General features: G+C 48.9%; 1 protein-coding gene across 2 annotated transcripts in view; it reads right to left on the reverse strand.

Annotated features, from left to right (window-relative positions):
• XYLT1 (xylosyltransferase 1) overlaps window positions 1-23,441 on the reverse strand; it is a 317,888-nt gene that overhangs the window by 207,792 nt on the left and 86,655 nt on the right. For both annotated transcript variants that reach the window (XM_033841163.2, XM_073792267.1), the window contains exon 2: window positions 22,931-22,969. In XM_033841163.2, the coding sequence (XP_033697054.1) occupies window positions 22,931-22,969 (39 nt within the window). The remainder of the gene's footprint in view (window positions 1-22,930; window positions 22,970-23,441) is intronic.

Raw genomic sequence — 23,441 nt, forward strand, 5'->3', positions numbered from 1 at the left:
CATAATGGCTCGGCTATGCTGTTGTAGCTCAAAGTAGCCATGGACAGTCTGTAAGGAATGGGCATGACTGTGTTCCTAATGAACTCCACTTACAAAAACAGACAGCTGGCCGAACTGGGCCGGTGAGCCATCGTTTACCAACCGTTGGTCTAGAGCAAAGAACATGGGCTCCAGCAGGGCCAGACCTGGATTAGAACCCTGTCTCCACCATCTTGTTACTCAGAGGCTCATTCTCCCTCTTTCAAATTGTAACATGGGGGACAATAATACCCACTCGGCTGGGTGACTATGAGCTTCAAATGGAAAACTTAGTAGAGAATTGATAAAAATTAACTTTCTTCACCCAATAGTTTTTCTTTCCATCTATAGGCTACTTTTCTTGGTTCTTTATCCATATGATGCTTTTCAGACAATGGCCTTTCTTGAACATTATCTCATTGCCCCCAACCCCCCTGCCCATATTCCATGAGGCTAATAGACAGACATCATCAACTGATTCACTGATAAGGAAGCAAAGACTCATGGCAGTAGATACTGTAGCCGGAGGGATAAAGTATACTCTCAAACCCAGTAACCTCTGGCTTTGGGGCTACTCATACAAACACGGATGCACACGAATTTGCAGACATGCCCACTGAGAAATCTATCCACGTATACAGACGAGGCACCACGGTTAGGGGCATGACATAGGAGTTCCGGCTCGGCCACTTACTGGATGTATAACCCCACGCAAGGCACTTGACCAACTCAGCTTGGGTCTCTTCATTTGTGAAATGGGGTTAATAACAGGATAGGTTCTAGAAGGCTCTACCTTGAAATGCTAAGCTTAGTATTCAATATAATGTCTCGCACATATTGTAGTAAGTGTTCCACCAACCTCTGTTGCGTGTGGTCGTGAGGATTAAATGAGAACAGTATTCTCAGGCCCAGGGCCTGACATTCAGGGAATGTTCCATCGATGATCATTGCTTTGTTAGTGACAGGCCTACACACACTTAACACACACATGCAAACACATGCACACACATGCACACAGGGATGTGAGTTCCATGCAGGCAAGAACTATATCTGACACAAAGCATGGGCTCACTGAAGAGCTGTTTGCTTGTTTATGAACAAACACATGCATGTAAACAGATAACAGCAAACAGCTGATAGGTGGGCTGGGCTGGGCTACCCAAGGTCCTCACAACTGTCCACCCACAGTCATTCGTCCCCTGGAAGGCGCTGAGGAGTGACCCAGGCGTGGGATTATGAAATTCTGCTGGCTGCTTGCCGGATTCCAGAACACCACCACCCACATTGCTCAAAGAACCACACCAGTGGAGTCCCCTGAGGTGCTCAGCACAGCTGCGAATCCAGGATCCCAGGACACACCAAGGCTGGGGTTTCCACGGAGAATGTCCCTGCCAAGGAGGAGGGTGAACAAGGAGAAGCAAAATCCTCAACACACAGATGGAACTGAAGCAGCAAAGGAGGCTTGAGGGTGGTCCCTTGAACTGCTGGGATGAGGTTCTGTCTTTGAAGAAAGACAGTGTGTGTATCTGGAAGGAAAAAGCCAACGGATGCCCCACTGTTCTGCATGCAGGGGGTACTTCTGCTCAACCAGGTCCCTGCTGGTCCCCTGGGTGTCTGTGCAGGTGAGGCCACCTCTAAGCTAAGAAGGCAATGGCTCGCCTCTGGAGGAGCTGCAGCGTACAGGGCCATCATGCTACGGGCTGCCTGGTTCCCAGGCAGCTGCCTTCACTATGCCAAGGAAAGCCCTTGGAGCTTGGCCTTCCTTATCTGAACTAGGGCGGAGGCTGTGTCCTCTTAGCATTACATAAACTAACAGCCTGGCTCCTTGGCCCTGAATCAGAATGAGCCAATGTCTGCCTCTGTCCATGCAAAACCAAATCCTCAGTAAGTCAGTGGAAATAGTACATGGAGGGCCAGATGTAGCCTTTGGCTGGAAGAACTCAGCTTGCTTAACTGACGCATCTGCTCTTCATTAAATGCTGTTCTTGAGTTGGTTGTGGTTATGTTGTTGTTTAAAGCTGGTGGTGGGGATTAAACCACCCTTTTGGAAAGGAGAAATGTGTGTGTGTGTGTGTGTGTGTGTGTGTGTGTGTGTGTGTGTTTGTGTGTGTATCTATGTATGTGGGTAGATAGGTAGATAGCTATACGGGCAGACATACATACACACACACACTCACACACACGGTAGATGTTAACATCCCCGATGGGCTTATTGAGGATCCATGAGCTGAAATGCTAATCAGTAACACAGCCAAGATTCAAACCCAGATACGATGATTCCACCATCCAGTTTTCCCCCCACCACGTTGTGACGTAAGGGCTAAAATTAATAATATGCACTGACGTGATATCTGGGGAAAACCTGGAGGGACTCAAAGGGCCTGAATGTAATTCCCCCTCTACTCTGCTCCCCGGGATAAGGTCCCCTAGCCAAAGGACCCTCCCTATTACAGGCACCAGGTGCAATTCCTGCTCATCCCTCTTCAGTTCCCTGCCAGTCCTCGGAATTATTCAAAGAAGGTAACCACGTCCTCCTGTGGGAACCAGTGGTCCCCTCATCCTCTTGATACTACAAAGTCAGCCTCCCGGAGGCCCTGGATGGTCACTCTGTCCCTGAGTGCAAGTCCCTGCATGGCTCTTCATGGCATGTGACATCCTCCTCCCTGGGGCTGTATCTGGGACTAAAAAACTGCTGCCCGTCTCACCTGTTGGCACTGGGTGTCGTGCATTCAGCCATCCCCAGGACCCTGGGTGGGAACCCCAGCCTCGCACGCTGCCTTGCTTTCCTGAGAGAATATATTGTTGCCAAGTCCCCCTCAAGAGGTCATCTGGCAAAGTGCCTCCTCGCAGGTGCCGAGGGCTCTGGCATTCAGATAACCGGGTCTCGATTCATCCCCAGACTGGGCACTGACAGCATCCAGCAGTCCTACTTCTTTCAACATTCCATTGTCACCCTACCACGTGTCCACAGGCAGGAGCCCTGAATTCTGCAACCCGTACCTTTCTTAATGGAGCCTGGGCAGGAGCCACAGAGAAAGCGTGAGCAATTGATAACAAGCGGTGTGCCCTGTACCTGGTGAGAGGTGACAGTAGATGCAATTAGAGGCAAAGCCCTGATTAAGTGAACTCAACTAACCAGAACCATCAATTAACTGAAATCTTTTTGCTTCCTCTCAGGAGACCCCGAGCTTAGGAACTGAGAACATTACAATTTAAAAAGAAAAATTGGAGAATTCCCTGGCGGTCCAGTGGTTAGGACCCAGCGCGCTCACTGCTGGGGCCCTAGGTTCGATCCCTGGTCGGGGAACTAAGATCCCACAAGCCACGTGGCCAAAAAAAAATTTTTTTTTAACTCTAAAAAAGTAAAAAGAAAAATTGTTTTTTAAGGTTTGGCTCTGATCCAGCCCGATTTCCTTCATCATTGTGTGAACCATGAATGTAACTTCATGGTTACATTTCTAGTAGCCAGTTTAAAAAAAAAATTTCTAGTAGCCAGTTTAAAAAAGAAAAGAAAAAGAAATGAGAGAGATTGATTTGAATCATCTATTTTATTTAACCTAATATATCCAAAATATTATAATTTCATCATGTAATCAAGATGAAAAAGTATCGATGTGATACTTTGGTACTCGTTCTGCTAGAGCACAACTCAACTTGAACCAGCCTCATTTCAAGTGCTCAGCAACCCCCATGCTGGTGGCCACCATCCGGGACAGGGCAGCTCTGGAGCAGACGTCTGAACTGACTGTTGAGAACGCTGGTTCTGGGTGTTTACAACTAATTGATCGTCAATCAACAACTGCTTACGTGTCTCTTCCCAACTGGTGCGTCATAATGGACAAGTTGAATTTGGGCTCTAGTGGGTCTATTAGTACCTGGAGAAGGGGCTGCCAGGGCCTTTCGCAGCAGAAAGGTGGCTGCAGTAGGCGCTGCCGACCATGGCCTCCACCAAACCACCTGCCTCTTTCTCAGACTCAGACTATGACAGTATTTGCCCCATCTTTCACTTTAAATGAACTCACACGTTATAGCCAAAAAAAGTAAATCCTTCTCTAAAAAGACCTTTTTCCTACTGACCACCCAGGAATGTATAGAGTTTGATGATGCTTACAAAGACTTTCCCCAAAGGAGCCTGCAGTCTAGCAGAGGCAGTAACAAATCACACGTGAAAAAAGATCAATTAATTATGGGTCCAATAAAAACTGGCTGCTGGCTACCTGGAACGAGGGTTGGACGACATATAAGACAGGTACCATGATGAGAAAACTGAGATCAGAAAAATGAATGAATTACCCGCCGCTGCACTGGGAATTTCAGGAGGAAGAAGACAGCAAGAAACAGTCACCCCTTCCAAATTTTAATCATTCATCTGCTAACTTTTCCGATTTTGACCTATCCATGTAGCGTCTGCTGTTTTCTTTATTTACCAATGCTCTTTACATCAGCTCATCTATCTTTATCTTTAATGAACTAATTTAAAAAGCAAATATTACCCATAAACTGGAGGAAACACTAGCATAATTTTTGCCATAAATAGAATGTAACTAGAAATTTAAACAGATAGCAATTAATTTCTTTGAAGTTTGTTCATGCACTGCTGGGAACGATCTCGTGCTCTGCCAGTTCATGCGGCACTTTGGAAAAGGCTGCCATCAGAAGTCGAGACCTAGCTTTGCCTGGCTGGCTGGGAAGACTTTGTGTAGGAGGAGGGGGAGGAAAGGCACCCCAGGCGGGGAGCACAGCATGGAGAAAGGTGCAGAGGTGGACACGGATGGAGTGTGGAGGCATGTAATGTGGAGAGGAAATTGACACCTGTGTAATTAAATCACTACAAACAGGTTCAGTTACCCACAATGCATTTACCACACCGGGAATATGGACTGACATACTTTGGAAATACTTTAAAAGCAAGGGTTGAAACAATAGTGTTCTCATAACTCCCAGTTAACCAGAAAACAATTAACCCAAGCCCCCGCTGCCACTCCCCCGTGTTTCCCAAAACTGTCATTAGACTGCACTTTTCTGGCAGGGAAAAAATCCTGTTTTCTGGAGGATGGTGAATTCTGAATGCAGATGTCCAAGGTCAGGGTGGGAGGGATAGGAATGGAGAAAAAGGCGGGGGTAGTCAAAGGCCAATGAGACGATGTTGACACTGGAATCCCATTCCTCACGTGTGTGTGTGTGTGTGTGTGTGTGTGTGTGTCTGTGTGTGTCTGTGTGTGTGTGTGTGTCTGTGTGTGTGTGTGTGTGTCTGTGTGTGTGTGAATTCTCCCAGGGCTCCTCCAGGCCATCAAAGACACTCATATCTTGTAAAAGGTCAACTTCTAAATTGGTCACAGAAAGTCCAGCCAGGCTGAATGCCATGGGGAAGAGCCAGCCTGACCTTTGATCCAGCTGAGCTGACATCCCCCAAACTTGAGGGCTTTTGCATGTGTGTCAGATCAGCACCCCGCTCCCTGCCAGTGGCTGCCTCCTCAGGGCCTGGAGACCTTGACAGTGACAAGCAGTCCCAGAGAAGATGCTCGCCTGCCCACTCGGATGAAGTGCAGTGAGGCTTTCCTGCCTGCCCAAGCCACAGACGATGCTTTAAAAAGCCCTTGGAAAAGAAATTCATATATTCCACGATACGATATTCGTTAGACGCTATCATGGCGTTTTATAAGGTCATATATAACGCCAGCTGTAGCTGTAAAAAATTTATTATTCAGCCGCAGAAAGGCATATAAATCCCTGCGAAGTGCAGGTTTTTCTTTTAAAAAGTGGTTTAGTTCTTACTACCCTTTGCCTGGGTTCATTCCTGGGAGATAGTGGCCTGTATTAAACTTGCAGCACTGCAATGCCACCCCAAATAGGTCCTAGGTGCAAGATTCCATATTGCTAAGTCCAGAGAGGACCCCCTTCCAAGGCTTGGGCTTCTGGGCAAACAGGCATAGGAGGCTCCTGAAGGGCTTTTCCACTCCACTTGCTCCTCGACAGCCCCACAAGATTTTGCACAAACTCCCGTGTCCAAAGAAGATTTCATCTTCCCTCCAAATTGGTCCTTTATTTACACATCCTTACCTCAATTTTTTCTGTGCCCTCCCTATCCCGTGCTCCCCTCAACTGCTTGCCAAAATCCTGCCCTGTCCACTCTACATATTAATGGCCCTTAGATCTGTCCCCTCCTCTCCTTTCCCACTGTCCCTGCCCCGTTCGGGCCTTCATCATAGCTCTTCTGGACTGAATGCCCCTTTTCTGGTCCCCCTGCCTCCAGGCTCACCTTTCCAATCTATTCCCCAAGCAGCAGCCAGAGTGATCTTCTCACACTGGTCTTGGACCATGTCATTCTCCTGCTCAAACACCTTCAATGGCTCCCCATTGCCTACCTGATAAATCTCAAGCTCCCTGAATGGTCTACATCATCCGGGCCTGTTCTCATCTCATCAGGCCCATCTCTTGCCATTCTCTGCTCCTCTCCTTGTTCACCACTAATATCATATTTCTTGTAATTTCCTGATAGAACCCATCATTTCAACTCTGTTCTCTCTGTTGGCAATGGCCTGTACATCCCCTCATCCCTGCCTCTCCTGGCCTACTCTCACTCACCCTTCAGGACAATGGTGTGGGCAACGGCTCCTCCAGGGAGCCTTCCAGGAGCGTTCTGGGTTGTACTGGGTGCTCCTACATTATTATAGACCTGACAGCACTCCACAGGAAGAAATATCAAAAGTCCGTTTATCTTACAACAATTTCAATTATAAATGGTCAGGAAAAACACAAAAGGGCAGAGAGACAGAGAGACAGCAAGACAACTCATTTAAATAATACAGGTGATCCTGTCCACCACTGCGCTCAGTGAAATGAGTATACACCACCTTGCAATGATTTCTCTCTCCATCTAACCCAGGGGTCCTTGTCCATGGACTTGGGGGTCTGTGGAGAGAATTCCGGGGGTCTTGAATGTGTACGTATTTATTTTCATAATTATTTTCACTAAATCTAACTGAAATTTAGCATGTCCTTCAGTTATGAATGTAGGCACCAGGCTGCAGAGGTATTAGCAAGACCTGAGACTCCGACACCAATAGAAATTACAGATATTTTCATATCACATTGCTTTGGTACCAGATGTCTCAAAATATTATTCACACTTGTCACTACTTCAAAATTACCATAGTTATTAGACCTGCCACCAAATCTAGTTACTTAATGTATTAATAAAGATGCAAATGCATTATTTCTCAATGTATGTTATTTTTATATATATTTTGATAGCTGTACTTCAATATAACTGCTTTCCTTTGTAATCTTATGCATTTATTTTTTTGCATTTAAAAAGATTATTAAGGAGAGGGGGCCACAGGTTTTTGCCGGATGCCAGAGGAGTCCACGACACAAAAGGTTTAAACACCCTGCTCTGGATGTGAGCTCCCTGGGTGCAGGGCACTGGGTCCGTCATCTTCCAATCCCGGGTACCTGAAGCAGTGGTCAGTGTATAGTAGGGATTTTTTAATATGAACTGAGATCTTATATCTATTAATCTATCCTTCCCACTTTCCTTTCTCTTCCTTCCCCTCCTTCCATCCTTCCTTCTTTCCATCTGTCCCTCCGTCATCTTCCATTCGTCTCTCCAGCTACCTGATCCAAGCCACAGTTCTAACTACTGACATCTCTGCAGTCAGCCCCCAGATCCAGTTCCAGGAGGAGATGTGTTCCTGGGGGGAAAAAGGTGACCCCGGTCTCTTGTGTGGCCTTGGGCAGGGCGTGCCTGGCTCAGAGCTGTGTCTCCAGCTCTCACCCCACGGGCTGGGGCCCCAGGCCCACGTGCGGCCACGTGCCAGGTCCAGTCCATTTATTCCCTAAAGCCAGGGAATGCTTTGGCTTGTTTTCCAAATATCAGGCCAAGTCTTAAAGTGGGGGATCGTGGCCATTACCAAATCCACTGATCTGTCTGGCACGGCGGGTAAGAGTTCTGCCCAGGTCCAATGCAGGCACACCTCGGAGATGTCATGGGTTTGATTCGAGACCACACAGTAAAGCAAGTATTACAGTAAAACGTGTCACACGAATTTTTGGTTTCCCAGTGCATATAAAAGTTGTTTGCACCATACTGTGGTCTATTAAGTGTACAATAACGTTATGTCTAAAAAAACAATGTACCTATCATAATTTGAAATTTTTTATCGCTAAAATGTGCCCAAACAATTATAATAGTAACATCAAAGATCATGGATTGCAGCTCACCATAAAAAATGAAAATTTTGAAATATGGTGAGAATTACCAAAATATGACACAGACGTGAAGTGAACAAACGCTGTTGGAAAAACGACCCCAACAGATTTGCTCAAGGCAGGCTTACCACAAGCCTTCAATTTGTAAAAAAAAAAAAAAAAAAAAACAAAAGCAGAAAAAAACCCCACAGTATCTTCAAAGTGCAATAAAGCAAAGTGCAATAAAACGAGGTCTGCAAGCTCCCCACGTACACTCCACATGACACACGACCTCCGAGGACTTATTTAACTCCTCCCTGAGCCTCATTTTCATTATCTGAGAGGGAGGACATAACCACAGCTCCTTCACAGCGTTTATGGCGCATGATCACAGGAGTTAGCCCACGTGTAGCACTCAGCACCGTGCTGGCACAGCAAGCGCCCGGCAAGTCTCGGGTATCACCCGGCACATCTCAAGGAGGCCAAGGATGAGAGTGCTGCCTCCGGCACCCAGGAAAACAGAGCGAAGGGATTCATCAACAGATACGACTTTTTAAAAATGCTCCAACCCACTCATATCTAAAATGCAAATCAAGACAGTAAGTACTGTTTTTACCCATCAGTTTGACACAGATTATACAGGTTGATAATCCCCAGTGCTTTTGAGAGAGGAAACAGAAATCACTTCGATAGGTGATTTGAAGAAACCTCTGTATAGGACAGATCCACTATGCCTGCCAAAACCTAAAACGCACATACCCTTTGAGCCAGCCGTCCCAGATCTCGGCATTCACCCTACAGATGTACACGCTCAATTGTGAAAAGGTACGTGTACAAGAATGTCAGCATTAAGACAGGAAAAAAAAAAAGGGAGAGAGAAACAATCTAAATGTCCACCAACAAGAAATCAGTTAAATAGATGATGGGATATTTAATTCATTTGAATCATATTTATTGAACAGTTACTACATACCAGACACCATGCTGGGTGCTGGGAATACTTGGAGAAAATGGAAGGCAGTTAAAAACAATGAAGAAGAGTGATGGGTGCTGATATAAATGACGTCTAAGATACAGAGAGAGGAACAGCAAGTTATTATAAAATATGTTTCTTCAGATTCAGTTTCAAGGAAACAAAATCCCTGCCTATGTACCCTTCCCCACACCCCCCCACATTAATATGCAAAGGAAAAACCTGGAAGGAGAAATAAGAAAACTGTTAATAGTGGTTACCTCTGAACACTGGAAAAAGGGGTATAAGATTTACCTTTCACTTGATACTCTTCTGTATTATTTGATTTTATTTATTTGTTATTGTGTGCCTGTACTGCTTTATATGTGTTCAACCCCCAGTCAGTCCAGTTGGCTCTATTCTCAGAAGTGTCCAGAATCAAACCACTTCTCTCGGCCTCCACTGTGAACATGCTGGTCCCAACCGCCACTGCATTGCCCTGGTTATTGCAAAGCCTCCTCCCTCGCCCGTCTTCCTGTGCCTGCCGCCCTTGACTAACAACCGTGCATTTTCACCAGGGCAGCAACCAATCCCATTTTCAAAAGTCAGGCCATGTCGCTCCTCTGCTCAAATTCCTCCAGAGGCTTCCCAGCATGGAGTGTAAGCAAAGTCCTTTCTAGGTTCAATAAGATCCTAACGCTCTGGCCCCACCTCCACCCCTCTTTCCCTTGCTCACTCTTGCTTTAGCCACACTGGCTTCTACGGTGCAAAAACCACGCCAAGCAAGACCTACCTCAGGGCCTTTGCACTGGCTGCTCTCTGTTCCTCGCCCACCCATACGCTTTAGGACTCTGCTCAAACGCTGCCTCATTTCCAGGCGGCCCTCCCCAGCCCCACCACAGTCAAAGGGCAATCCCTCCTCGACTGACCTGGCCTGGCCCACCCCTCCCCTGCCTCACTTTCCTCCTTAGCACTTGTCACCATTTGACATAACACTGAAACACACATCTCTCGTTTACCATCTGTCTAGAATGAGGGCGCATGAGAGCAGGGACTCCTGCCTTGTTTGCTGCTGTATCTCCAGCCCCTAAAACAGTGTCTGGCACAGAGGAGGCACTCAATAAATATTCAATGAATGAACTAATCAATAATATAATACTAAACGAGAATACAATATACTACTGATCATAGCAACAATGAAAAACAAATCCAGAAAAAGATCTTAAGTCCCAAAAGGAAAACCTAAAAATAAATAAATGAATAAAAATTAAAAACAAACATGTTTCTAGCCATAGAGAACAGGGTGGAGAAACGCTCAAGGGCAAACTAACACGTAAACAAGTAACCTCCGGCGCGGCACACAGCAGCCTGGTTGTTCTGAGCTGATGCTCCGCACATAGGACCCTTTCACGGAGTCCAGGGAGTGAAGAGCAGCTTGTATGAATGCGGTACAGTTAGAGTTAGTAACTGGGGAGTAAAACCAGCCGGTTTGGACACGTTACAGAGTCAGTCCCAAAGCCACAGACTATTTCCGGGTGTCAGGCAAGCCCACGCCCTCCTGAGAGCGCCAAACCACAGCAAATCTGCCAACCCCACGCTTGCAGGCTTCGGGAGCCCTGCCTGGAACTTGGCCCTCACTCACCAGGCACCCAGCCTAAAAGCAACTCAGCCAGTGTTCAGAGCTGGGGTTAGGGTCTCCAGGCCCCAGGAGCACGCCGGGCCCTTCACCTTTCTGTGCTCAGAGTTTGCTGGGACATTTGAGTTTTCCTTCGTATCTCATCTAGCCAGCAATGAAAGGCTTGGCATGTGCCGGTTTGTTTAAACTCTCCCTCTCGCCCCACCCATATAAAGTCACTTGAGAGCCAAGACGTCAAATCCAATGACATTTATAGGAGGTGTCCAACCCGTGGACTTTACCTAACCCTCCCCAGCACCGTTTCATGACATGGTCCCTGCAAACCACACTCAGGCCAGTGGTTCTCAGTTGGGGTCAACTTTGCCCCTAGGGGACATCTGGCTGTGTCGGGAGGTATTTTGGGTTGTTGCAACTGGGGAGGGGGCATCACTGGCACGTCGTGGGTAGAGCCCAGGTACGCTGCACAGAACAGTGCCCACAGTGAAGTCCAAAACGGCAGGAGTGCCTCGGCTGAGCAAGCTTGGTGGGTGCGCAGGGTGAACGACGAGGCTGCCCTGGGGAAGGGAGACCCTGAAGTAATGGGCAGACGGGAGGCAGAAGAATTGATGAGACCCGGCCCACACTCGGCCTGAGGGCTACTGAGATGCTCGACGTCTGGCCGTCTAGCCGTCTAAGGAAGCTGTGTGGGGCTCTTAACCAGGGGCAGTTCCACTGGCCGGGCTAGTGGGAGAGCCTCAGCTCCCCTCCCCTCCCCTCCCCTCCAGAAGATGCTTTTTCATTAGAAGAACTGTGCCTGCCTCTGCCACTCTGCTGACCACTCGGAGTCCAGGCAGACCTGGGCTTTGCTTATGTGGTGACAACACAGCCTGCCCTGTCCCGCGTGAAGGCAAACGTCCCAGCCCACTCACAGGACGCAAGCACCTGGCTCAGCTGCCAGAAACATTCCGGTAATTTAACTAATGCTACTTCCCTCTCTGCAAAGAGGGAAGCAGCCATCCGAACAGAGAAGGAAGAATGTTCCAGAAAAAGGACAAAGCAAATTCCTGCACGGGGAGACAATGGAAGGAGACTGAAGAGCCCTTGCTTCTGGGGTCTGCTCCTGACACAAGAGAGAAAGCGGGGTGGGGTCAGTGTTTATAAGTGACAAGTGGGCATCATCACCCCAGCCTCTAAAAGTCCAAGGAGGTAGGTGACGTGGTTGCTTTAACCAGTGGGGAAACTGAGTCTCAGGAAGCTGAATACCTTCTCAAAGGTGATGCATTCAGTAAGTGAAGAGGTCAGGATTCGAATCCAGGACACTGGGCTCCATCCAAAGGGGGCAGCTAGTCCTTGCCACTAGCTGACATCTAAAGGCTCAATGTAGTTTTACCTTCCAATTTTTCAAAAACCTTTCAAACCCCCTCCCTGCCCCCCAAAACCCCGTGGGCCAGTTGGAGATGCCACCAGGAGGCCTGTGTATGACTCTGGGTCTAGGATGATGTCATGAGAAAGTTACCTCCTGCCACCGCATAACTGGTGCCGGTTATAATTGGGGCAGGGAGCGTGTGGCAAAGAAGTTGCTTTAGGCCCCTTGTATAGCTGGAGTTTCTTTCTTCTAGCATTGAGCTGGCTGGGCTCTTCCTTCTCAAGACGATAAAACTGTCCCACTGTCCTCAGCCCCACCCATCTGGTACCACAGCTAACTTGAGTTTTCCATCCAGTCTCCTTCCTTTCAGTGGAAAAATAAGTGCTATAGTTCCCAGAAGAAAATCAGAAGGGGTTATTATTAATAAGATGTTCCTTTTCAGAAAGGCACTTGAACCCAGCAGGGAGGGTTGCATTGAGGTTGGAGCTGGGACCCCACCTCTCCAACCTCCTGGGAGAGGACAGCCCAGTTCCCCAGCCAGAACCACTTGGACTGGAGAAATGGCCACGTGCTGGACCTCCCAGGGCCTTTCAGAGGCAGAGGCGAGGTGGTGGCACTTTTGAGAAATCAGTTTCAAATGCTAAGACAGTTAATTTCCTGGAGGTGTGATGGAGAATGAGAAAAGGAGAGTTTGCAAAGGCCTTCCCTGCCGGCAGGAATACCCTGTTGTCTCTGTCTGCCTGTCTGCTCTGGGGTTACAGGGAGGAGCTGAAGTCCTGCCCTCCCCGCCTTGTCAGCCTAGACCTTGGTCCCTCCCGGGTGAAGGAGTCCTTCACTGTCTCAGAGCCAAGACAGACAGAGGGGTGTGAGTGACAAGACTCAGAGCAAACTGGCCCCTGCCTGGGGCATCTTTCTCACGCATGTGGGTCCTCTCGTGCTTTACTTAGCGCAGCGGTGTTGAGAATGTTTGCTTCTCGATTTGGTTTTGGGGGGAGGTTGTCACAAATAGAATGACAGCTCTGATCCTCTGCCCAGAAAAATGCTCAGATACCCACAACTGGGCATTCAGTCTCAAAAGAATCACTGCTCCCTCCCATCCCTTCTGGGACCACCCCTTGGTTTGAAGACCCCCCACTTTATCACAACAGGACAGGAAACGACAGTGACTCACCCTGGGAAAACCCACTGGCAGTGCTATGGGAAGAAGGGGCTGGAGGCTCCGTGTCCAGGCCCCGAGGAAACAGAGGCCACTCTCCTAGAGAAAGCTGAGGACACTTTACCAAGAGACACTTTCTAAGGGGGACCGACAAAGCAGCTCTGGCCACAGCGGGGAGCTGTCACCACCTGATCCGAGTGATCAGGTCCTGGAGAGAACAGTTGTAGCTGTGGGACAGGGCAGCCCTACAGGAGCTGTGGCCCTCCCAGGCGACTCAGCCAACCCACAGAAAATGACCCCATCCCACTGTCCCCACCTCCTCCCATCTCCTGCCATGGCCTCCCCTGGACCGAAGCAATGAGAAGTGCATGCTGATGAAATCCATCGAGGTCAGCCTCTGGGGGCCGAGGGAAGGGAGGATGGGTGGAAAGTGGATCTCAGGAGGGTGGGGACAGAATACAGCCAACACGCTTCATCTCAGCTGAGACCTAACATCCGAGGTGGCATCAGCAAGAGGGTGCGTGAGGGAGACGTGGGGCTGTTGACCCTCCACACGGAGCCTGAACTTCCTGTGGCCAGGAACCACGTGTGGCTTATCTGACTGGCAATGGTGAAGTGTCACCTGAATCCGGGTCTGCCACTAACGTGCTGGGTGACCATGAAAGCTGTGGAGCCACTCTGGGTTGTTCCACATATAAAGCACAAAGGTGAGCCCTGAGGGGCAGGGGGCACAGCAAACGCTGCAGGAGACGGAGGTCTGGCTTCGGTCCTCCCTCTGCCATTCAGGAGGGCTGTGGCCTTGAACCAAGTACTTAACCTGTCAATGTCTCAGTGTCTTCACCTGCAAAGGAGGGGAACGCGAGCCCCTTCCCCAGGTGCTGCCATCACGATTAGATGAGATGATACATAAAAAGCACTTAGCAGGGCTTCCCTGGTGGCGCAGTGGTTGAGCGTCCGCCTGCCGATGCAGGGGACACGGGTTCGTGCCCCGGTCCAGGAAGATCCCACATGCCGCGGAGCGGCTGGGCCCGTGAGCCATGGCCGCTGAGCCTGCGCGTCCGGAGCCTGTGCTCCGCAACGGGAGAGGCCACAACAGTGAGAGGCCCGCGCACCGCAAAAAAAAAAAAAAAAAAAGCACTTAGCAAAGTCCCTGGTGTGGAGCAAACATGCAGGCGATGTTGCAGAAGCAGCACCCAGATCCCCTCTGGTTCCTAAATCCTCCAGGTCTGGGCTCTGGGTATTGACTTTGATGTCCCTCCTCCACCTGGACCTCTGTCGTGCTATTTTATGTGAAAGCGATTTTCTTGACTGAATTATCTCAACAGTTAGAACCTTCAAACCCAGCCTGAACATTCTTCTCTTTTTAAGCTCCTGGGTTCACACCGCCCTGCCCAGAAACCTCACGGAGCAGACACACTAAGCCTCAAAGATCCTGGTCCATGTGCTACGGGTGCCAGACAGGAGCAACGCCTGCTCACCCAGACTCCAGCTTGTAATTCGATGCAAATCTGGCGACACTGCCATGTTGCTCAGCTGGTGGCACTGTGGGCTTCCCCTCAGTGCTGGAAGTTGTGTGGGCGGGTGCTCTTCAAGAAGGTGCATCTGCTGGAAGGGAAACGTGAGTGTCTCCTTCTCACTGTGAGACCACTCTGCTTGCTCTCTGCAGGGGGACCCTCCCGCTGCATGGAACCTCGGCTCCGCACCTGGAATTCACTCCGTACGGACAGATAATTCCAAACCCGTCTGCTGGGGATGGCCAAGGGAGTGATCTCTACCTCTGTCTCTATCTCTACTTATATCTGTAACTATACATATATCTGTAGCTATATCTATATCTAAATCTTATCTATGTCTATATCTACATTTATTGCTACATCATATCTGTATATGTTCTCTATCTAATTTATCTCTCTATTCCTAATCTCTGTATCTTTCTAATCTATATGTAGCATATATATGCTATTTGTATACATTACACATACATGCATTATAATAATATATGCACTATAATACATATATACATTAGATATAGATTAGACAGACATAGGTTCAGATATAGAGATATAAATTAGATATATTGATAGATACAGAATTATATTTTCTAATGTACAGTGTATAATATATGACATCTAATGTATAATGGATATCATAATGTATACATGTATTATGTGTATACAGTCGTCTCTCAGTATTTCCAGGCGGATTGGTACCAGGACCCCCATAGAGACCAAAATCCATAGGTGCTCAAGTCCCTTATATAAAACGGCACAGTATTTGCATATAACCTACACACAACCTCCTGTGCACCTTAAATCATCTTTAGATCACTTACAACACCTCATACGATGTAAATGCTACATGAAGAGCTGCCAGCAAATGGCGAGTTCGAGTTTTGCTTTTTAGAACTTTCTGGAATTTTTTTCCAGATATTTTTGATCCATGGTTGGTTGAATCTGTGGATGGGGAATTCAGAGGGCTGACTGTATACACTGTACATCACATACACATTATGTAATTAAGTTACAGACCTATAACTACGCCTACATCTCTACCTCCTATACCTATCTATCATCTGTATCTATTCTCTGTCTATATGTCATCTATGTCTTAGCAACATAGCAGCGAAGGAGACGGTGCTTCATTTGTAGCCTGGCTCTAATCCAGCCTCAACCACTTACTGACTGTATAACTTTTTTTTTTTTTTCAGTACGCGGGCCTCTCACTGCTGTGGCCGCTCCCGTTGCGGAGCACAGGCTCCGGACGCGCAGGCTCAGCGGCCATGGCTCACAGGCCCAGCCGCTCCGCGGCACGGGGGATCCTCCCGGACCGGGGCATGAACCCGTGTCCCCTGCATTGGCAGGCGGACTCTCAACCACTGCGCCACCAGGGAAGCCCTGACTGTATAACTTTTACAGGAAACTCGGTCTCTCTGGGCCTCAGTCGGCTTGTCTGTAAAATGGGGCTAAGATCTGTACCTGCTAGACTGCCAGGTCCAAATCCCGGCTGCTCCACTTGGTAGCTATTGGACAAGGAGCTTAGTCTTGTGATGCCTCAGTTTCTCATCTGTAAAACAGGAAGGATTTAATACCTCCCATCGAGGGCAGCTGTGAAATCTGAGCGCTTACTTAGAAGAGCAGCCAGCCCATGTTACCAGTGCTTAGTGGATACTGGCTAAATGTACTAAATTTACAAATACACATACAGTGTGCAGTTCTCGGCTCATAGTAAACTTATAGTCAATGTATGTTGGTCATTACTGACAAGAGCAATAATTTGAAGTGTTCTCAGTCAACAGCTAAACTCAAACCTCCAATGTCTCGGGAGAAGCCATCTCGCATGGAGAATAGAGGAATAATGACCTCAACACGATCTATTTTTTGAAACGGCGCATGTGGCTACACTTTGGGGAACTTGCCGGCTATTTATGGAATGTTGCATCACTTCGTTTGCCCTGAGTCATACAGACTAGAGAGGCACCATGGCCATAGGAACGCAAATCCTCCCTGAGAACGTTTCTACCGCCAGGTCCGGCCTCCTTGCCTGGCAAGCCAAGTCCTGGCCCGGGCAGTGGTCCAGCTGGTCACCTCCCTGCCCCACCTCTCCCACCAGGTCTAATTACAGACCCAGCAAATCAGAGCCAGAGGAAAAGACTGTGGCGGAGGGATTTGCCTTGTCCCCAAAGCAGCCTTGTCTGCTCTGGAGAGGAAGGCAGATGGGCTGAGAAGCAATTTGGTCTCAACGTCCTCTCAACAGATGCCGGGCACCATAAGAATTAATGGGCTGGAGACTCAGGTAAGAGCCATTCAGAAGCTCCCTGATCACTCCCCAAACCGCTCTCCACGGAGGAAAAGGTTAATCGAAGCCCAGAGCTGGAAGCGAGGCGAGGAGACAGCAATTGCTTTAATCCCGGGAGTGGGGGAAGAGCTTCAGGAGAAAGAAGTTTGCACAGAAGAGGCTGTGGTCTGCCTCTGAAAAAGGAACTGGGCCTTGAAGCTGAGGCTTTCACAAGTCCTACTCTGTTGGTCCAGAAACCTTAGCCCAACCCTCTCTGAACTCAGCCACGTAGATGGGCTTTTTCATTTTTTTTATTTAAATGCTGCATTTTTCTCCAAATGCCATTGGGCCCTAGCATCTCTCAGAAAACTAGCTCTAAGAGGTTTTTTCCCCTTTCCACACACTGTGCACATGCTCATACACATCATGAATCATGACCCTGTGTGCAGTCACTCCCTGGCAACTCAGACCTAGAGGCTTTGGGGGATGGAAGTGTCACGGCCAAGAGCCTGGAGGCGGAGGTGGGAAGGAACAAGTTTCGCCCTTCTACACGGTCACAATTATGTGGCTGGGACTGTCTTTGTAAAATAAGCTGTCCGCGTAGCACATGAGGTTACACCACCACTTCTTAACCTTGGCACTACTGACATCTGGGGCCAGATAATTCTTTCCTGCATGCATGGTAGGGTGTTTAGCAATGTCCCTAGCCTCTACCCACTAGATGCCAGTAGCACTCCCCAGCCCCCAAGCTGTAACAATCAAAAATGTCTCCCAAAAAAAAAAAAAAAAAGTCTCCAGACATCACCAAATGTCCTCAGGTGTGAAGGTAGTAAACTTGCCCCAAGTTGAGAACCACTGGTTTAGACTCAGGCTTCAGTTCAGCTGAAAGGGAGCCAGCTAATTAGCTAATGATGAGTATTAGCCGATTTCTCACATAAGCCCCATTATCACAGCACAACATTGTTCAGGTCAGAAGTTCCCTGTCAAAATGCTCACCGCGGGTGTTAGTTTGACTGGATGGTCCCAAATTTAAGCCCCTTTTCCTCTGTCCCACCCCCTCAGTCCTTGCCCTTCACCCTTGTCTGATAAGGTAATTCCTTATTCATCCTGACGTTCTAATGACACCGAGGCATTGAAGGAGCTCCAAGGAGCTAAAACTTTTAATTGATTCTACGGAGAACTGGCATTATTGATACAGGAACCCAGATATAATATGCAAAACTCTCAGAACACAATTACTGCCAGCTCTTTGCCTGGTTAACTCTTTCTACTGTAAGCTCTCAGCTCAGATGTCACCTCCTGAGCTTAAAACTCACCTCCAGAGACAGACTTCCCTGAACACTCTCCCCCTTGTGGCGCCCGGTCACTCCCACTTACAGACACGCTGGTCTTGTTTTCGTTCACTCATTACTCCCTGAAACCATGGGCATATTTATTTGCTCTTAAATTCACTGTCTGACTCCCCCAAACAGAATGGGGGCTCCATGGGCAAGGTACCTTCTGTCTTGTTCACTGCTGTACATTTAGCATCAAGGCCTGGCCTCTTCCTGGACCCCAGACTATTTATTAAATAACCAACTGCATGAATGGATGAATTTCTCACCGACTGATTTCCTTCCACCCACTACTCGTTTTCTTTGTGAGTTTTGTTCACAATCTTCAATGTCCCCAGTATCATCATTAAATAATGTGAATGTAACTCCCTCCCCTTATACCCACAGCTGGTTGATCAAAGAAATTCAAGTTCCTGGTTGGTTGTTGAAAGCTGAGTAGTCAGGAGTTTTCCTCCTGATGCCCCTGATCTTCAGGTCCTGAGAGTTCCTTTATGACACCTCCCAGGGGATCTCACTGTTGGCGCAGAGGCCATGAAGTAATTGACAGTGAAGATGTTGGGGGAAGGGGTGGCAGGAAGGGAGACAGAAGCTACAATTGAATAACGAGAGGCCTTGCCAATTGGAGTGAATTCAGAAATGATAAACCATCGTGGCGATCAATGAGAAAGAAAGAATCAAATAATGAGCATTCATATTTACCAAAACACTACTGATGCACGGGGAGATGTTTCATTTGTGTTGTTTTAAAAATAAATTTTCTATTGGGTCCATTGCTTAAACCCTTTTACCTACCAGCCTTGTGGCAAAACTATCGGTCAAAGAATCACTCACCATGTAAAGCATTATTATCTATTTATTTATATATCCACCCACCTATCATCTATCTATCATCCCTCTACCTACTTACCTAAGTACATCTGCGGATACTTGTACAAAGCACTATCCATCCGTCTATCTATTTATCTATATTGAGCTTGGGGTGCATACGTCAGGCTCGTCCCTCCAGCTTTTCTGAGCATCAGCAAATCTTTCTAGGCAACTTTTTTTTTCCTGGAAAAATAGGAGAGAGGTTGAGAAGGTAGATTCTGATGTCATATGGCCCCAAGTCTGACACTCACCAATGTTAGGTCCTGTGTGACCTTGAGCAAGTTACTTAACCTCTCTGACCCTTAGGGTCCTCATCTGGAAGTCGGGTATCATGAAAAGACCTATGTAATAACGGCACTTGAGGATTCAGTGGGAGAAGCCAGTTCTTGGCAAGTGGTAAATATCAGTAAGAGTGGGGATCATTGACGATGCCGCTAACCAAATTCAAATTCCTTTCAGATGCTTTTTTTTTTCATCTCTAGGTCACTTGGTTCCCGGGTAACCACCATCTGGAGACTAGAAAAGTATTCACCCCTGCAAGTGAGGGAGTCCTCGGTACCGCCCAGGGGCAACCTGCTGAGGGAAAGCTGACACCAGGGATTTAAACCTTACTCGACTCCCTCATCCTATTAATCTGGCCGTTAAGCAGAGACAGTCCTGCTGATGCCAACAGATGCGAAGCTTTGCTGTGCCAGTGGCGGAGCAATAGAGGAGGCCTCAGCAGCCAAGCAATCCCACGCCCCCTCCAACTCAGAACAGCTGCCCGGGGACAGATGCACTGAGCACTGGGCGGGGGCCGATGCAGTGAGGACTAGGGAGAGAGGGAACGCGTGGAGGGAAGGGTCCCTGGCTGGCCCAATGTCCCTATGCAGACTGGGCCCTGGACAGGCACGTCACTGAAGCATGACGTACGGACATGGCTCACAGTGAAATCTCAAATTCAGGCCCACCTGTGGCACCTGTGCTCCAGGATGGAGCAGGTGATGGCTTTCTTGGGAGCAAAGGGCACAGGGGGAGGAAGTGGGAACTGACCCAGGGCTCAGAGCACATCTACCACTCACCTCTGCATGGCTGGCTCTTCCAAGCGCGGCCACATCTGCCACCTCGCTTGTGCTATATGGGTAATATTGGGGGTGCCATGTCCTGCCAGAGAACCTTTCCCTGCCCCTCTCATCTGACCTGCCTGCAGGCAGCTGAAGAAGATCCCATCCTGAGTCCCATGATGGGCTGAGGCCCAGCACAAAGTCAGATCTGGCCACGGGCTTGTGCCAACAGTTACAAAAAAAAAACAAAACAAAACATCTGCACTTTGGTGGGTTCCAACGTCCCTTTAACATGGGAAACCAGAACTCGGGGAAAGACAACAGCATCCTACGGCTCCCCGAAGACCGAGCTCCAGAAAGCCGGCCACGTGCCACAGCTGGCTGTGTGTGGCCCAGGGCTCAGGTCTCTCAGGCCGATGGATGTGACTTGGGGAGAGGTCACTGTGTAGGTAGGGGTGAGCTGTCACAGCCCAGAGCCAGGGCATGTGACTGTTCTTTCCCATGGAGCTTCTGAAGGGCTGGTGGGGCGAAAGATACAGCAGGGCAAAGGACAGAACCATCCAGGCTGCAGCCACTCCACCTCAGATTTGGCTTCCAGAATTCTGGGTGCGGACTATCTGCCCAGGGGTCTCCCTGAGTCTAGTAACTTTTCCTTCTGGGGAAAGACTGATAAAGAAGAGAAGGGCCAGCATTTCAAAAACCCGCCCTGAACGTTCTGTCAAAATACGTGGGGAGAGACACGTTTCCCAAAGTATGGCTCACAAACTTCTGAGAGGACGTTGCAGTGATTTTAGCGGGCACCCAAAGGAGATTTTCAACTGTATTAATTTAACATTTAATGTTTTGCAACGCAATGTAACTGGCACGTCGAACTTGTGATTTCACCATATTATTCTTTGAGATGGCATTTCTCAAGCCCGGCCCTACTGCCATCTCAGGCACGGTAATTCTTCCTGGGGGGGCCTCCTGTGCCTTGTAGGACATTCAGCAGCCTCTCTGGTCTCTACCTATTAGATGCCAGTAGTAAACCCCCCTCCCTCCCAGCCCGCCAAGGTGAGATAACCAAAAATGTCTTCAGACATTGCCACAAGTCCTCTGGGGCTCAAAGATACCCCTGATCGGGAATCATTACCTTAGGATAAGTCTACTTCTGAAAGTAAAATATGTTCATTTCGGGGAGGATGTGTTTCTAGGTGACTTGGCACAGGTACAATTCACATTTGCCAAACGTGGCCGAGGTGACAGGTGACTGGCCGAAGTCTGCCAAAAACCAGACCAGAGGATGGCCAAACAGAGGCTAAAAACTGGGCGTTTATCCCCTCCACGTCCCCCCGCACTGCTCCTTCCTGCCAGCTTTGTTGTCTGGTCATCCCTGAAGCCGACATAAGTGTGTGCGGGGAGAGCGGGGGTGGGTAGTGAGAGGCCACAAGAGCCCAAAGAAACCCTGAGAATCCACTGTCCTCCCAACGTCCGGCCTTTCTGATGAAGGAAAGAGGGGCAGGGCAGAGATGCCCGCGATGAGGGTGAAGAGCAGGGCGCAGCTGGTCCCAGGATGTGCAGGAGTCACCGAGAAGCCTTGAGAAGCTCAGCTACGTTCGCCTGACACGCCGTTAGCTGTGGGGCGCTGGTGGCAGCCACCCTGGCTTCTCTGTTTATTGTCTGACCAACCCCCAGAGCTAAGGAAACCATCCATCCAAAGATACAGCCCCTTCAAGTCCCGTCAGAAAAGCACCGTTGTACTGGTTTAAAAAGCTAACATTCTTGTTAAATAGCAGAAACTAACACACCACTATAAAGCAATTATACTCCCACCATAAAGATGTTAAAAAAAAAAAAAAAGCTAACACTCACAAGCACTTAGCCATACTGATGACTTCACAGACACCCTGTCCTTTCCTCCTCACCACAGCCCTGCAGGGCAGGCACGATCCCTGTGGTAATAATATTCCAGATGGGGAGACAGAGGCTGAGCGGTTCAGTGACCCTCAGGTCCAGAAGACACAGCTCTGGGGCTCTACCTGGGTCTGCTGGACTCACAGCTGCCCCGCTGTCCTAGCTCCCCGGAAAGCAGAAAGTAGACAGTAAGGGCCATTCCCTCCTTACAAGGCCCACTGGTCACCTGCCCCCCCCCCCGCCCCCGCACAGAAATGCCACCGTGATTCACATTCCTCAGAATGGCCCATCGCGCAAGCAGACACAAGCACACGACTAACTGCCCGGGGAGAAAGTTCTCCAAACCCAAGGCATGAAAGGGCAGCCATCCCCCACTGCATGCCTCCTCTCTGCCTTCCCTCTCCCCCTGCATTCACCTCCTCGCCACTTCTGGGCGGAAGCAAAGGGCAGAAGAAAACTCAAAAGAAACACGTCTGGTTCTTCCCACGGTGCTTTCAGAACCTGGGTACATGCATGTGTGCACACACACTCATGAACAATCAGCTGGTGTGTGTACACATGTGGGTGCACGCACATATCCCAACCAGGCAGGAGGATGGCCTTATGTGTCCGTCCAGCCTTCCTGAGTCCTGGAGCCAAGAGGATGCACGAACGCTCCCTGGAGAGCTGGTCCGGGGACATCAGTGCAGAGAAAGTGACAAACACCACGGGAAGGTACTCACCTGGGCCTCCAGGGTGATCACAGGGCTTGGCTGTGCGGCCTGTGGGAAAAGAGGAGAAAACACACGTGAGCGGTGGGAGAAGTGTAACCTACTGCCCCGGCATCAAGCAACCCCGCGGGGAAGCTGGCCCCCCTCTGTCGCCCCCATTCCATGTGACAGGAGGACAGCCCGGCCCAATCTCCCCCCACCACACCTCCTCCCACACCCACAGGACGAAGGAGGCTGTAATCTTTCATTAGGGGGATACAGGGACACCCGCGTGGAGATCGTGCACAACCATGAAGTGTCAGCGTAAAGAAATAAGAAACAAAGGCCCCTCGCCGAGTATCTCAAAGCGTGTTCAAATCATTGATGTGAAGGAGAAGATGGGTCCGTAAGAGGATTAGAAATAAACCTGAAAGAATATAAAATCCCCATTAGGGGCAAGGCCACCACTTTGTGTCTGATCTTGGAAAGAATGAGGGAAGGACTGAGAGGAAAAGAAGAGCTTAATTCCTGGTCTGTGTGGCAC

This window comes from Tursiops truncatus, chromosome 15 (genome assembly GCF_011762595.2).
Source record: "Tursiops truncatus isolate mTurTru1 chromosome 15, mTurTru1.mat.Y, whole genome shotgun sequence".
Lineage (NCBI taxonomy): Eukaryota > Metazoa > Chordata > Mammalia > Artiodactyla > Delphinidae > Tursiops > Tursiops truncatus.